We start from the raw sequence: 16,505 nt of genomic DNA, 5'->3' as shown, positions 1-16,505 counted from the left end.
GGCGGCTACTGGAGGATTCACTGGAACGTTCTTCTTTCTCTGAAGCAGAAAAAAAAACTCCATTTATTTGATGTAACATATGTCAAACTCTCTCTATTACTAGAAATCTTCGCAATTTCTTATTCAACATTTTTCTAAGTCTTTATTTTTGTTTTATTTTTGAACAGTGTCTTGTTGAACAGCTGACTCAATTCCAAGCCTACATTTTTGACTGATCACATTCTTTTTGTCACTAGATAACTTTCTGGATTTAAAACCTTCTATTTAAATACCCATATAGCACATTATATCTTCAGCATTTAATTCATTTTCATAGATCCATTCGTATTTCTCGCTGATCGCTTATTCACCCTGTGGTCATTTTCGTGAATGCGTGGATATAGACACCGAAACCTTTGCGCTGTCCAACAAAACTTTTGGCGATTTCGTTCTCAAATTATTTTTGCAAGCAACGGTTCCGCGTTGCGAAATTTAAATGAGATAGAATAAAATACCGTTTCTGTGCCGGTGATTATATATAGGTAGGAGCAGCAAGTTCGTGTTTTGATTGTAAATGTGATTTTTTTTTTTGGAATCTTAGAAAATGTAGAGCTGGACCACTTAGGAGCAACAGTTTCTACCACAGTACGATAACTGCAGAGAGAATTTTGGGGGTCTTTCCTCATTCTCATCTCCCTAACTATAGCCGTAAGCCCAATGCTAATCATACACTTGTTCCTGAGATTTCCAACAGTCGAATAATTTTGATGCGTTCTCGTTTCAGTTGAATAATGAACTATTTTCATTACCGCTTGATTTTCTTCTTTTTTGATTAAAAAAAGTGCAATGATGAACATCACCTGAGTAAGGAAGGAAGAAAAAACCCTTCCGTTAGCAATTCAGCAGGTAGATATAAGGTCTCATCTCTTTAGCAGGCAAACGACAAAAATTCGCCAAAACCATTTGTTGGGGATGCATTTTTTAGGTCTTTGTCAGAGTTCCAGTTAAAAAGGAATGCAAATAAAAAGATCCCAACAGATTTCGAGAAACAAAAAGATAAAAAGCAACGTAACCTTGAGCCCACCACGTTCACTTCAATTCATATTCCTTTGAGGTTTCGAACGTGTAATGATCTATAAAACTGCTAGAGATTTCATGTGTTTTATCCGACAACATACACCAGAGAGATTAAAAGCTTGGTGAGACTAGGCAATTAGAACCTCGGATCGTTGAAAACCTCACCGCTACACTACACCCGCCCATCGAAAAATGCCAAAAAAAAAACCTGGATTATCACTTTATTTTGAATAATCCCAAAAAAATTTCATTTATATCCCAAATGCTATGGTCTTAATCCAGAGAAAGTTAGATGACGCGCTCCAAAGGCAGCTGACCGCTACGCCTACGCGTCGCCTCCTTATTGATGCCATTGGAAACGGCGAAACAATTGGCAGCTGCATCCAAATGTTTTGTTTTCTGAATTAAGCGGTCCCATATGTTTCTTTACTATTTCCTTGACATTTTTATTTTTTTTTACTTGATACCTAAGCTATGCCAATCAAGAATATAGTCATCAGAATGGTCAATGGGCTTCGTCGATCGATGTGATGGAATATTGATTCATTAGTCCTGTTAATCAAGGTGCTGTGAATTCGAATAGAAAGTGGAAAGAAATTTATGGGTCAGCCTAGTAGTTTCCTTACGTCTGAATCTTTACAGTCATCTGGATTTTTCCCCTCAAAAATACTTCTCTTCCCCTAATATTGATCAAATAATTGCCTTTTGAACGGAAGTGGCTCCAATATAAACATTTTTTTCTCCAGAGAATGGAGACTACAGCACCAACCGATGATCCAGTCAGTATGTTAGAGGACAGTAATCTTTCTATGGAATCAGTTGAATCGGAATCAATCCAGTGTCCTGCTTCGATTCCAACTTCTTCTGCTCCAGATGGTGAATCAACTACCGTTGAAAATCATGAATCACGGGATGGTGAATCAAATACCGTCGAAAATCATGAATCTCGGGATGGTGAATCAACTGTAGTGGAAAACACTGGAAGTAAGTTCTTGCCCGGGTGATTTGTTTCGCAACTGTTTTGATTATTATCTATATGCTTTAGGTGCACAATCATCTGAAGTGTTGCCCCATGTTCCTTCAACTCCACGATCTCTAGCTAGGGTTATTACCGCTGACGTCACTCATAGACAGGTAACGCTTTTTTCAGATTATCTTTATTTTTTTTTCTGCTCGAAAAGGTTCTATTCTGCAATTATTACAGGTGGAAGTAAAGGACTTGATAGAGTATGAATGGCCACTGAAATCAGGCGATAAATATTTCTTGCAGGTAGATATCGCATTTTTTATTCTTTTTCTCTCTAAATGCTTGGCATGTAGGAGAACTCACTAGATCTGGTGAACATTCAGTTCATATTGTTTACAGGAGCAAGTTGGTGACCTGTTGGATATAAAGTCCTTTTCACGGAAATTCCCCGAAATGAGCCGAAGGAAAGTTGAAAAAGTCGAACGGGACTGGTTGTGTGCTACTTACAACATTCATCAAATAATGAATGAAACACGTAAGTTTCAGTGGTCTTTGCTCTTTACTTTTAAAGCACTTTAGAGCTATTAAGAGAGGTTTTTTTTTTCAGAATTGCGGGATCTGTGTGCAATGCGTTCCGTGGAAATTCATGATTTGATGGCTAGTGAATACCCTGCAATTTATCAAGTACGACTAATATTTTATTTTTTCTTAGCTCTCAGTCGTTTTTGAGCTTTTCGTTGCTTTTCATTTTCTTTTTGAGAAGTAAGTCTTCAGGAGTTCCAAAAAGTCACTGCCGAACGTCTTAAGGCGTTAATGGTCGAACAGGCTAAAGAGATGGAGGCGGTAAGACCGTGGTTTTTTCTTTGTTTTGAAGAATGCTATGTTTTTAGAGCTTCCGTCATTAACTATTTTCACAACATTTCCAGATAAAAAATGATGTGAAAAAGTTGGCAGAGTTGAGGGAGAAAGCTATAAAAAGTGCTGTGGAATTCAACAAAGAATTGCAACAAACCAAGAAACTCGAACGTCAACACTACTGGGACGTCCAGACATCGGTTCGCCTTACTCCAGCGTTATTACTCCTGCATGTGGCCTTTGGTACACTTTTCAATACGTTGTTCAGATTATTCAATCAAGTGCTAATAAATGGAAAAAGCTACCTGCCAAATATACTAAACCTGATCCATATCCCGTGGCTCTTATCCACGGACAGTATCAGAACTACTATAGGAAGTCTGTTTTTTCTTCATTTTCAAAAAAGATCTTTGAGGAGAAGACGCTTTGTATTTGTGTATCGTGGATTTTTAACCACTTTCAGATTCACACCTGTTGAACTACGCCGTCTCCCGTTGGGTAGTGTATTGGACGGCGAACACCTTTTTCCTGTTCATCGTGATCCATCGCCCCCTCCAATTAATGTATCTGAGAAAGACATGCAAAGTATGAGTCTTTTCAGTTACTCTATCGGTTTAATAAATCAATTTGCAAAAGCACAAAAGCGTATTGTTTTCCAGAGTTCGAAAAATTGCTAGCTAGTCAGCAAAATACTATTTCTGCTCCTTCACCAGGCCAAATCAAATTTGAAATGAGCACTCCGCGTGTGGAGCCATCGAGGAAATCGGTAGGTCCATTGTCGTTTCCAATTTACTTGTTCTCATTATCACTAAATTAATTTCTTTCTGCATGTTTCATACAGTTCTTTTAAGCAAATCATTATCATTCGACACTAAGAGAATCATATACCACCAAAAAACGAATTTAGTTATTCTTTCAGATTTTTTCAATTTCATTTTGGTTTTGAACCGGTTGTTGATATGCACTATTTATGGCATTCATATATTCGTTATTTGATTTACATGCAAATATAGGGTTTATATAATTGGATAATATGCATTACGTTGTCACACCGTTCTACAGTCGTTTCAAAATCACGTGAAGCTCGGTGCAGTTGCGCCAGCCGCAGCGCTGGAAGCGGTGCGGTAGAGTTAGCGGTTGGGATCGACCTGGGACCATCGCGAATTGCAGCGATGAGTGATGCTAGTAAGGATTTGATCCTAACCGCTACTGTCCACCGCACTGCTTTGAAGGCAGCCGCTAAAGCAACTGCACCGAGCTTTAGGTCGTTATGACCCGACTATAACTAATTCGATAGTACAGCTGTTGTTAAACCTTCACAGGACTTCCTGTCAGGCAAAAAAAGATAACTATTAAGAGTATACTACGGTATTTATCATTGCATGAGCCTAAACAGCCAGTTAACAGAACTCACGACACTATGCACTCATCCATTTGCACATCACTCTTTAGCGCGTCAGAGATTTCTCCAAAACAAAGGCTGACTAACTAGCGACAGCCTGTTGAACAAGTCCTTGAACGCTGAAGAACCTGAGCGAAGTTTTCCAAGTCTGAATTACGCTTTCGCTTTTGTTTCTTTCCGTTTTCCACAACGATACTGAAGTATACTTGGCTGTTTAGGCTCGAGCCAGCGCAAAACGTGTCGTGGCGTACACAGAAGACGATGATGATGAACTCTAATGTCCCGTTTACGTTATTGTACATATTTTGTTCGACTTATATCTTTTGCTAACATTGTTGTGGGAGTTCAATTAATAACAATTTGAAATTGATTAAGACGGGTGTGAAATTTCCTTCCGAACACCCCGGATTTGTTGATCTCCTAACCCGTTTCTCACATTTATCGATCACGTGCTTTTTATTTGCATTTTAACATTCCTAAATGTGCTGGGATGCGACATATACATATTTTATCGTGTTTCTTTCATATACGTCATTCGATTGTTCTATTTACCTCTCACACATTTTATCGCTAAATGTTCCCGATTTTAGTCTATTCTACTGAATCTCGAATCACCTCCAGTTTTGGTGCATATGGAAATAGCTGCTCAAAGCTCTAATAAATTTTTTTTAAAATGAAGTTTTATTTGAGTTTTATCACTAATGTAAATGTCACTTCTTTGGAAAAAAAATTAGCAAAGGTGAATCACATAACTTAGGGTCGAATAGCATTTATTATATCAATTCGTGCAACCAATGAGCGGCGTACTTTTGAGAAAAAAGGAGCTAAGAAAGTCGCACGTAGGTATCAACTCAGAAACTGTGGGAATTAAGTTGATCGTTCAGAGTGGAGCTTCATCGGTTCGAAGTAGTACTCAACGTACGGCAGTGAGAACAGTTGCCACAGGGCAGATCAAATGCAGTTCTTGTGGTGAAGCGCAGAAGGTCGGAGAAACGTTTATAAGGTATGCTGTCAAGCTGTTTCATCTCTCAAGGGTAGTATAATTTTAAGTGGGAATTTGATGAGTTGTCAATTCCTAGTTAACGGTTTATTGCGAATCAGTAGTCCTGAATCACTATCACCCAGCTTTTAGTTTCTTAAAATTCAGCGTATCTTTGATTATTTTACTTCTACTGTCTATCGATTCATGGATTTATAGATGCGTTTCTTGTCCAATGCAAGCTCACGCCTCATGCCTGGAAATGAGCGATGAGATGGCAGCGTGCGTTGCTACATACCCATGGCAATGCATAGAGTGTAAACGTTGTTCTGTTTGCTCGCTTGGTGATCAAGAGGTCTGTGCAGTTTGTTTAAAAAACAATGAGCATCGAAAATACTTGTGTATAAATTCCATTCAATAAACCTAAATTCTATTTAGGAATCAATAATTTTCTGTGACAAATGCGATCGTGGTTTCCACACTCACTGTATAGGCCTTTCTGAGGCTCCTCAAGGCACATGGGTTTGTCAGCACTATTGTAACCATCCAGATAATCTGACTGTAACACCGAGGCGACCTGCTCCTAGGAAGACTTCTGTAGTTGCTATATAATGAAATGAATCGAGCTTGTTCGTTTTCTTTTTTTTTGACTGTTAATTTTGTCTTGTGAATTATTGTCATAACAGGCTAACATATCTCAATTTGGTCTCAGTCATAGTCATTCGCTTTACCGTATTTGTTTGTAGTTATAAAGTGTGCATGCTTCTTTTTTTGTTAAGGTACAAAAAAAACGATGCACAATGGTTTTCAATTGTCATCGAAATTTTCATCTTTGCCCAATCGCACGTATTCTTAATTTGTAGGATGAAGTGCAGATTTTAAATTAGCGTTAAACTAACTACAGTCAGGTTAAGACGATTTGAATCCCGGTACAACTGCGTCCCTGCAGCACGACTGCGGCAAGCCACGGTCCTGCGTCGATCACAACCGCTAGCTGTATCGGTTCGAGCGCAGCCCTGCAGTTACACAGGTTACGCAACTGTACCAGGTTTCAGGTCGTTTTGACCAGACCGGTTGGAGTATGTGATGAGCTTCCAGACGACCCTGTTGTATTTTCAAGTTGTGAACAGACACTACAAATTGGTTATGCACGAACGTTCCTTCCATAACTATACTGTTCCAATGCAAGGTAGACAGTAACTGCGCCAAAGTGTTCAGCCTTCCATCAACAACGAGTGATCTAAAACCATGCATACGCAATGCCTGAGGCGATCTTGGATTATGGATCAAATCCTTTTGAATTGATCGTGAAATAACAGTCAGTGTTTGTTTTTCACTTAGAAAACGTCCCTAAGCCTAAACCTACATAAAACTTCGATTAAAACCAAAATGAAGAATTTCCTGCGTGAGTGGACAGAATTTTTTGTTTCCTCTTTAGATTTATTTACACTTAATCATTCCGTAACATTGTAAACACATAAATATAGTCATCAAAGGCATCCAAACTGTGCACCCTTTAACAGAAACGAGAAGAAAAACGTTGGAATGTTTTCACAGAGGAAATTATTTTGATCCGTGAATGAAATCAATAATTTGCAGAGTCCTATTGTCTCGTTTACAACAACAATCATGTACTTAAAGTTGATAAATGAGAATTTTTGAGATCAGCGAGGAGAAAGAAGAAGAAACAGTTAAACAGTAAATAAGCGATCGTCAAGCGTATATAAGTAGGTTAGCCTACAGCATAGCACCGGCAAGAGCACTTTCTTTGGCGAGTAAATTCTGGTACGTGTAGTAGGCCCAGTAGAAGAGATTCAGCACACAGAATGCAATCGGAAAGAGTTTTCTGGAACAAGAAATAAAAAATATACAGAGATGAAACGTCATCGACCGGTTGATCACAACACATTTTCTAGGGGAAAAAAGGGGGACGAGGTGATTGTGGCCAGGCACTCAACACTGCTCCTATCGACTTGTACTTTAGCGCGCGCAAAAAAAAAAACGTTACTAGAGCGCAAAAGAACTTTAGAGCGCAAGGACAGTTCTTAAGCGCAAAATGAGGATCACAGAAAATTCGTGTATCCCAGAACATTTTCGATTTCGTTGAAAGTACTACATACGATGAGTTAGCTACACACTTCTTTGTCGCTCTGTTCTCGGATGAAAAGAACCTGGGATCTGATTTTCAGATCCGGCAACAAGACTTTCCCAGTTGCATAAACGCGCTCCAGCGGGAAAATGTGCCCTCGTTGGACTACACTGCTATCGAATAATAAATTGTTCGCAAACAAACGCGCCATGCGGCAAGAATTTCATTTTCTTTTTTTCCCCTTTTTCTTTTTTCTTTTTATTTTCTTCCATTCGTTTCAGCACTGAAAATGTTTCCTGCAACATGGGTCCCGTAGCGAAGTGCCGTTGCACCTAGTTTGCGTCAGCGAAGCAAGCAGATAATATTGGATAGCAAGGTTGGGGTTGGTTTAGGGTCGTTTTGACGCCGCAACACTCCGGAGGACGCATAGCGGTCACCTGGTTGCGCATTCTCTACGCCTACTGCAGCAGTAAGCCCAGGAAAATAGTGGAATTGTTTTCGGATGACGTATCCGAGTACCTGCAAATTTTATCAACTTTTTCAGCAGTCCAATGTGCCTCCACATCGATCACATCGTCGCTGATCAGACCGATTTGTGCCAGTGCATGCAGGGATTCGAAAACGTTCGAAACTTGATTTGATCGTCCAGAAAGTGCCGTTCCATTGGAAGCGATTTCCTTTAGAAAGGAGAAATTTATGGTGTTGTCATTCAATACATCGATAATGCAAATAAATAACCGTGAAGGGATCCTCGGATCTGATCCGAACGTCAGTTTCGGCCGAATTTTGGATGGTTATGGAAGTGGCACCATAGTTATTTGCACTAGAACGTTTACGGCGATCCTTCTTCCTGTATTAAAGGATAACTTTTCCTTAAAGGCATCACCCCACGAATCTGTGGGGTGGTACGGGTTTCAGGTGGGCTATGTCTATGCGGGGTCGTAGATTAAGGGGAAGAAAGTGATCCCATCCATTTCTTCCTAATTACCGTAAACAACGGCCCGAAAGATGCGGCGCGTGCACGGAGCTGGCGCGCTCCAATCGAACTCGTTGTGGAGAACGGCGCCCCGGAACGCTCGAAGCTGCATCTTCCGGGCCGTTTTTACGGCAGGTAGGAAGAAATAGACGGAATCACTTCTCTCCATAATCTACGACCCCGTATAGGCATAATCCACCTATGCAAGGCGAAATTATCGTTACCTGCTGAAAAACGGCTCCTTCTTCTCGGTTTTCTTTTGTTTTTGACTTCTACGTTTCTTCAGTCTCTTATTGTTTTCATTCTCCAAATAACAAACAAAAGCCACCTCGATCATTGTCAAGAATATAAAACTGAAAAAAGATTCGAACTGATTTTTATTTTTGAACAAAATAGGGCCGGTACTTACCCCGTCGATAACACCATGTACACGTCTATGGACTTGACGTAACCGACTTTTGGTAATGATTTTGCGACATTTCCATACTGTAATCAAAACATCGGCTCAAGAAAAAAACGACTACTAAAAACTAGGTAGATCAGTAAAAAAAATGGCTGTAAAGAATCTGAAATAACCCGGCGTTATCAGGTTTTTTTTTCTCCCAGTGGCAGGGTGGGCAATGAATTTTTGGCTACAAAACCCCCGAACTGAAAAACCGAGTCCTCTTTTTTCTAAAATGGAAACTTCAGCTGGAGTTCTGGATGAACAGATCTGGATGTAGGTTGATGCAAATCATACCAGAACCTTCAATCCTTTTGTGAAGCTGATTCCTTCCCTCGGTACGCACATATCTCGACCGTTACAGATCAGTTTTGTAACAGCTTTGGATCCGTGAATCCGCACTAATCTACTCTTACGATTCCAAAAAGCTGCAACGTTCCTTACAGATAATTGCGATTTTTCGCGGAAGGTGCAGCTAGAAAAACTTGAGCAGATTAAAGAGAAATATTCTGAAATAAGTTTAAAAAATATTCTGAAATAAATCGTTTAGAAAAAACAAGAGTACAGAGCTATTTTGTCTACGTATATTCTGGATATTATTGCTTAATCTGCTCTTCTTTCTTCTGTAGCTCACCAATAAGTCGAAAACCTTTTCTTAGATGCCTTACTCTTAAGCGAACTGCATCGATGATCTTACGGAAATTTTTGGCACTGTTCCAGCGAAAAATTCTATTGTTGCTGTGCGCCGATCAACAAAGGAAATAGCGACTAAATAACATTTTTCCTTTAAATTACTTTAAAGTTCTAGGCATTAGATTTGGGGAAATTGTTTTCTTTTCCTCTACCGCCTCTAAAAAAATCTTTGTAAGAAAATAATTGAATTACCTGAAACGTGAGTGCCATTAATGAAGAAACACCAAGTGTTATCCGAGCTGGTAACGCTTTCAGATCGATCCAAAACGAAACGAAAGACAATAAAACCGATGAATAGGTTGGTAAATACATTTGTAGAATATAAAATCCGTAGGCACGTGAGAATGTGAGCGATACGGTGAGCTAAAATGTGGTCTTTATACACTGGGACCATTGGATGAAGCGAGAACGATACATCCTAAGCCATACCTGATCCCAATGCCCAGCAGCATATTCGAAACTGTTCTTTGTCCATTGTAATCCATAGAGCGTGAAATCCGCCAGTTTTGATTTCGCTATCGAGAATACCTTAAATTTTCGTCACTTATGTACGCTATTGAAAGTCTGTAGAAATACTGTAGATCCAAGATAAACGTACAGGACTCCACTCTCTCCAGTTCAAAGCAACTTTTGCTGCATTGTACGAATAGCTTTCTATTACAAGTTCGCAGGTCTGCAATAATTTATAATTACGGTGAATAAAAATTTGGTGAAAACAGAGTTTCCAATGTATTTTTTAAAAAATTTGGGACCCAAAAGATATAATCCTAAATAACTATGAGATTTTGGACCGTTATGCACTTGAACAAGTGAACTTTTTCATTCACTTTAGGCGGTGACAAACAAAAACAACTAGATGGGACCTAAATAGGATGGGATAGATCTGTGGACATGATGCGAAAATGAGAACAGCCAATAGGAACCTTCCAGCACCACCTCCTTCCCAAAAATCTACCATTCGTAATAGAACAGTACTCGTTTTTTTTTACTCTGGGAAAAATTTTTCTTTCCCCTAATCCTTTGAAGAACTTGGGCGATTCTATTCTAATCTTACTGGAATTTCGCTGTTACGTCATTAAATTTGCTTCCGATCTCTTTTAAGAAAAAGCGGCCATAGAAGGAAATTCAGGCGAGACAATTCGGCTATTATGGGACCTGCTGGCCAGCTAAACGAAATAGAGAAAATGGATGTGAAAAGGTTTTCGGATATCATTTTCCCGGCTACGTAAGGAGCACATATGTTGAAATAAAGAGGAAAAAGCATATGTACGTCAGCACTAAGTTCGTGTTTCCAGACAAAAAAAAAGTTTTCAGCGGTGAAAAGAGAATTTCCTGTGAATTGAGCTATTTATTTGAGCGTAATATTTTTATTTGTTTGAATAAAAAAAGAGAAGTTTTATAAAGAAGTTTTTCAGAGAAGAAGAAGAAGAAGAAAAAAGGAGTTTTTTTAGATGAAAAAAGAAGTAGAAGAAAGAAGTCAAGTTTTAAGCCAACATTTCTGCTGAACATAAAGAAAATCTCAGTGAAAAAGTGGATCTGTTCAGAACTAACTTACACCTCGACATATCTAATGCTTTCATTTTTTCTCAATATCTTTTCATTTGCTACTGAGCTACAGCTTCAAGAATTTCTCAGAAAAATTCTAACTAAAGGAAATGAAATCATAGAAAATTTCTCATCTTTTAAAACCAGTGGATGCAAAACTCATAACACTTTTTCTTCTTCTCTTTCGTTCTTCAAAATTTTCTTTTAAAAGCGAGTTTCCAGGAAGGTTAATGGTAGTGGAAGCAAACGTGGTGCTATAATCCAAACTGCGCCAAAAGATCAGCTCAAGAATTTCGCCTTGGGCCTAAAACTTACCATGACATCCATTGGAAACAACACCAAATCGACATTACATGGACTTTGTACCTGGAGACGATAATTTACCTAAATAGTGTTTTTTTTCTGGTGGAATAAGATAATACTGTTTAAAAATTCTTAACTCTTTAGTTAGTACTTACCCAAACAGTTCCGTTAGGATAAATCATTAGGAATATGTTTGGTGTGGGCGATGAATGAATCTCGGTCTTTTTTGAGTTCACAAAACAAACATTCGGTGTCCAGAGACGATCCACCATCTGATGCAGAAAAAAATATAATACAGTCGATTATAGTGCTTTGAAAATAAGGGTTATTTGGAATAATCTGACGTCGATTATACTATATTATTATTATTATTACTATTATTATTATTATTTTTATTATTTTTATTTTTATGCTGGAATTATACGAGTCCCCATCCAGGGCTATTTAAAGAAAATAATGGAAGCGTAAGGATTCACCTGATATCCTAGGGTTAGGTTCTGTAGGCATGGCGTAACGTGGTCGAAGCGTAGCCTCGGATCGTGCCATATTTGACTGAAAATTCATTTATAAGCAATTTCAACCACATATATTTATTATTAGAAGAGAAAAACAGCAGAAAATGACCACAGGCAGAGGAAAATAATTTAGCAAAGTAGAAAAAATTTAAATAAGCAAAAAATAACGCTTAAGATAATATTAAAAATAGGTGGAAAGTTTCAGTACAAAATTAAGCTTCTAGTCAGTTCATGAGAATTTTCGAGAAAATTTCCAACCTATTCTCCAGAAGATTGTGCGACTTCCGCTTTTCCGGTAGCTAATCACTGTGAGTCAAGTGAAAAAGCATTTCTTTTAAAATAATTTTTTCTTGAACCCACGAAAACGTATGCATTACTATTGATTGATGACCTTCAACAATTTTCTTTCTTTCTCAAACCTTTTCTTTTCTTTCTTTTTTTCACAACTGTTTCCTTTTTATCAACTTATTTCTTTTATGCAGTAATGTTAATCAAACAATATTAAAAATAATCGTTAAAAAAGGCGGTTGGAAAAGTGGAAAAAAAATGCAATGAAGTTCGAGAAAGAAGTCTAATATATCATTTTCTGGAAAAAAAATTCAGAGTTGTTATTGCAAAAGAAATTGCTAATCGAGAAATACTCTAAGCTATTTCACATCAAATAATTTGCGCTTAATCACTGAACATATTCAAAGCCGGGATAATTCAGAATTCCAAAGTTGTTGATGTCTAAGTGTTTTTTCCTAAAGGATTTAAGGAGTTTTTAAGGTACAGTTTAGTCTTAAATTTTTATTTTTAATTTCAATAATTTTTTCTCCAGGAATACAAAATCGACAACAAATGCACTTCTTCATAAGGAGAAGAACCGAAATTAGGAGAGAAATTCACCTGAATAAGAGATCCAACGTAAAACTGGCTGAGATTTCCGAAACCTGAGCAATATTCTGAATGACGAATTCGATTGTGACAACGGTGGCCGATCGCTTTGATGGGACCGTATTTTTGTTGTAGGTTTCGGTGAAAAGTTGATCGAGCACAAATTGTGCTAATGTGTCATTCGCTGGTTCACTGAAACAAATACTTTTCATTCAATCTTGGAAGAACAAAAAAAAAATGCTTTCAATCCAATTTTTTTTTGCTGTAGGAGGGAATTCTCGAGAGAAACTGCATCTAGAAGTTTTTGTTTCAAAATCCTAGACTTTCCGCACTCACTTTCAGAGATTTTATTACTGCCCAGAGAAACTCTTTTGTCAATGATTCTCGGAATGGAATCCAAATAATTTCTCCAATTCTTGAAACCTCGGGATTTGGAAGTTTGTTCATGTTTTCTTGTCATGCCAACGAACTTTAGGTGGAATTTTTTAGTTAAAGTTATACCTGAACCTCGTTTTCAAGGAAACATGGATTCTCGAAAATTTCTCCTCGTCATTCTAAAATCATTTCTATTTTTGGAAACACTATTGATTTGAAAGCTTGAGTGCTATTTTTGAAGTGCAATCACAATTTTCTCATAAACTTTAGGCTTAAAAAACAACGTTTAAAAAATTGCAGTTCTATTGCGTTAAGAAATTCTTCTGTAGTAAAAGTTTCCTTTACTCAATTTACTTACTCCGAGTTTTTATTTCAGAAGAAATACAATAGTTTCTTTCGGTAAGTTATCTTATTAGATGTTAATAGTCCATTTTTTGAGACCAGGACAATTCAGGAGAAGTTCAAGGTTGTTGAAGTCTGAGAGTATTTTTCCTAAGGGATTTAAGGAATTTTTTTTTCCAAAAGGTTTAGTCTAAAAAAAGTTTCCCCTAAAAAAAGTTCGACCTAAAATTTTTGCTTTTAATTTCAGTCATTTTTTTCACATCCTTATGTTTTATTTTTTTTCGCATCACCTCCAGTTTGAAATGGAGAACTAATAATTCACAAATGAACGTAAATCATATGCTACAACAATAATCGCTTGCCTTCTACAAAGGCTTTATGGTATTACTGTATTTTTTCAGTTCTCAGATTTGTTACGGTAAAATTCTATTCCTTATGTGGCATGAATTCATTCATTGTAACATTCATTGTCACAGCATTGAATGCATAAGGAATCGCAGCGAGATACGCGTTTCATTCATATTCGAAGAGGAAATCGGAGCAGAAGCATTCATCATCCTGTCATTTTCATGGATATGTGATGTATGAACACATAATATTTTTGTCTAGCCAATTAAATCCAAGAAATCAAAAATCTATCAAAGAATTATTGCTGTATTTAATATCGTAGTGAACGGGATTTGTCGTGCTGAAATCCGAAAGGTTATCGAAATTGAACTAGTGCTAATATCTATGAAGTAGAATAAAATTAAGTATAAAAACTTTAAAGATAAGATAGATAATTTCTCAAATTATTCCTAGTTAATTATTAAAATAAAAAATTATAAAAATTATAAAATTATTATATTATTTAAATTATAAAAATTAATTATTCCTGAAAATAAGAAGCAACCACATAGACCCCTCTACTGAGAAATCAATAAACAAATTCACCCGCTATATAAAAATGAGAGCCATCAATTTCTCTTTCGCGATGTATTATTTTACATTTGTTCATTTTTATTTTATTATCATTTTATTTCTATTTTTTCAAGATCATAGATCCGCAACTTCATTTCATTTCATTTCAAATCATGACTTTATTTATCTACAATGCTCCGACGCGAAATGAAATTTACAGGCAGCGTATCACGAAATTGACGTGGTACGGAAAACTTAGGGAACCGGTAGAATTTGTAATGTAGATTAGGGAACCCAGCATGGCTCCACTCAACTTCACCCAGTCGTCGTAAAAAAAACAGCGTGAGAACGGCGTTTCTCCCTACGAGGTACGTTAGAACACGCTCCACTTGTATATCATCCGGGCCCACTTAGCAGTGTATTCATTGGTTTTACTTGACTAGGCTGATAGAGAAACCCCATTGATCTTTGACCGCTCGTTCATAGACGCAGCGCATGCACAAGGGCGTGCGCGTCATAACTTGCGTCGTAGGAAAGAACGTCCGCGTATTTCTATGCCGTTTTTCAAGACGATCAAAGGACGTTGATCGGAGCTATGCTGGGTACCGTAATCTACTACCCGAACTCTTCGGGTTCCCTAGGATTTACGAACTACCTCAGTTTCGTGAAACGCTCCCTTTAATATTCATCAAAGTGCTGCATCGAAAATCTTTGTGTACCGCATAAAATTACACTCCATTTGAGAGAATTTGGGTCGACGAAAATTGCACTTCTTTTTTTCAGGCTGAATCGAAATTTCTTGAAGAAGAAAAAAGAAAAATTGAATATGCACGATGACGAGCGATTTGGAATACTATAAAGCAATGGAAAAACACTTGTACGGGGATAAAAAGAAGAAAAATAGGGGATATTTCAATTTATCTAAGTTATCTTTTCCGAGAGAATTTCTTTTGATTTCTTCACTATTTCAAATGGAAACGCTGGAAATCTCTTAAATATCTGCGTTTGATTAGCTCATAATTTTAGAAATACATATTAATACATTTCTGGGAAATTCTGATTCTAAAACTCACAAACATAACTCATCAAGAGGATTCGCTGGTGTTCCCTGAGCACTGATCATCGTGGGAAAACTGGAAGCCTAAAAAATAAAAGAAAATTCGATTTGAAAGAAAGAGAAAAGCCAATTCTTAAAATTATTAAAGAAATTTTATTGATATTTTTTTCTAAAAATTTCAAAAAAGGCCTTTGTTATCAAAGGAAGATAGAAAATAAGATTGCTCCTTTGTTGATCACAAAAAAAAAATCCAAAATATTCTCCTTACCTGTCCTAAACTCCAAATTATACTGAATAAATTCAGCCGATCAGCGATCTCGGTCGTGTTACGCATTATTTTTTCGTGTGACGCATGAATCTGGAAGAGTAGTTGGATATTCAGCTATATTTCAACCTCCTCTTAGTTCAACTAGATAGAAAACGATAGAATCGCTTGAGAAAAAGAACTATTTTTAAAGTTTGAAAGGTGATTTCAAGACAATTAACAAGAAAAAAAAGAGCGAATGAGTATGATCGTGACAAGAATCCTGAAAATGACCGACGGTGCATAAGCTCAGAAATGAACGACACAAAAATTTTCCCCAGACTTACCTACCAGTTTTTTCTGTTCCATTAGGATTCGAAGCTCTCTTGTAACCTTATATTTATGTACAGAGATTATTTAATTAGAGGACGGGTTTTTTTTTTCGTGTCTGAGAGAAGAAAAAAAACAAAACTTTTCCCCAGACTTATCTACCAGTTTTTTTTTTCAAATACAGTAGGTTTGGGGTCGAAAGGAAATGAGTGTTGAATTGTAGTCTTGTGGTGATTTCGATCTTCTAATTTTGAAATTAAAGAATAAAAGATAAACTGTCTGGCGTTAATCAATCCGCTTGGGACCTGCGCCATCACGTTCACTTCGATTCAAAAACGCTAGAGGTTTACGAACGTGCATATGCAATGACTTCCGGGGGCTAGCCGATGAGTCAAGTCGGTGTTTTTATCCTCTCAGACATGTCTGGTACCAATTTATCGACCCCGGATGGATGAAAGGCTTTGTGAGCACTAGAGGGGATTCGAACCTCCGATCGATCGTGCATGTAGCGGAACCTCTAACCGACAGCGCCACACCCGCACCTGATTTTGAAATTAGC

The 16,505-nt window shown here is 37.4% G+C and overlaps 2 protein-coding genes across 3 annotated transcripts; one reads left to right on the top strand and one right to left on the bottom strand.

Annotated features, from left to right (window-relative positions):
* Positions 1-1,805: 1,805 nt before the first annotated feature.
* Positions 1,806-5,871, top strand: RB195_016219 (uncharacterized protein; the record flags this gene model as incomplete). 2 transcript variants are annotated; one of them, XM_064207273.1, is made up of 13 exons in its annotated part: positions 1,806-2,040; positions 2,102-2,190; positions 2,261-2,326; positions 2,423-2,558; positions 2,631-2,707; positions 2,798-2,866; positions 2,950-3,078; positions 3,147-3,256; positions 3,342-3,463; positions 3,538-3,644; positions 5,165-5,283; positions 5,479-5,614; positions 5,698-5,871. In XM_064207273.1, the coding sequence occupies 13 exons, from the start codon at positions 1,806-1,808 to the stop codon at positions 5,869-5,871; spliced, it is 1,569 nt and encodes a 522-aa protein (XP_064063154.1). The 2 variants fall into 2 exon arrangements, with proteins under 2 accessions (XP_064063154.1, XP_013305951.1); XM_013450497.2 differs by lacking the exons at positions 5,165-5,283; positions 5,479-5,614; positions 5,698-5,871 and adding an exon at positions 4,499-4,558.
* Positions 5,872-6,996: 1,125 nt separating this feature from the next.
* On the bottom strand, positions 6,997-15,706 carry RB195_016218 (uncharacterized protein; the record flags this gene model as incomplete). The annotated part of the gene is made up of 14 exons (XM_064207272.1): positions 6,997-7,105; positions 7,868-8,025; positions 8,087-8,198; positions 8,549-8,677; positions 8,734-8,810; positions 9,652-9,822; positions 9,889-9,987; positions 10,058-10,132; positions 11,320-11,388; positions 11,463-11,579; positions 11,784-11,859; positions 12,711-12,890; positions 15,389-15,456; positions 15,641-15,706. 14 exons carry the CDS (start codon positions 15,704-15,706, stop codon positions 6,997-6,999), a joined length of 1,506 nt encoding a protein of 501 aa, XP_064063153.1.
* Between the last annotated feature and the right edge of the window lie 799 nt (positions 15,707-16,505).

Source organism: Necator americanus, chromosome V, assembly GCF_031761385.1.
Source record: "Necator americanus strain Aroian chromosome V, whole genome shotgun sequence".
NCBI lineage: Eukaryota > Metazoa > Nematoda > Chromadorea > Rhabditida > Ancylostomatidae > Necator > Necator americanus.
The sequence above is the reverse complement of the archived record's forward strand: the minus strand, read 5'-3'. Positions and strand labels throughout refer to the sequence as shown.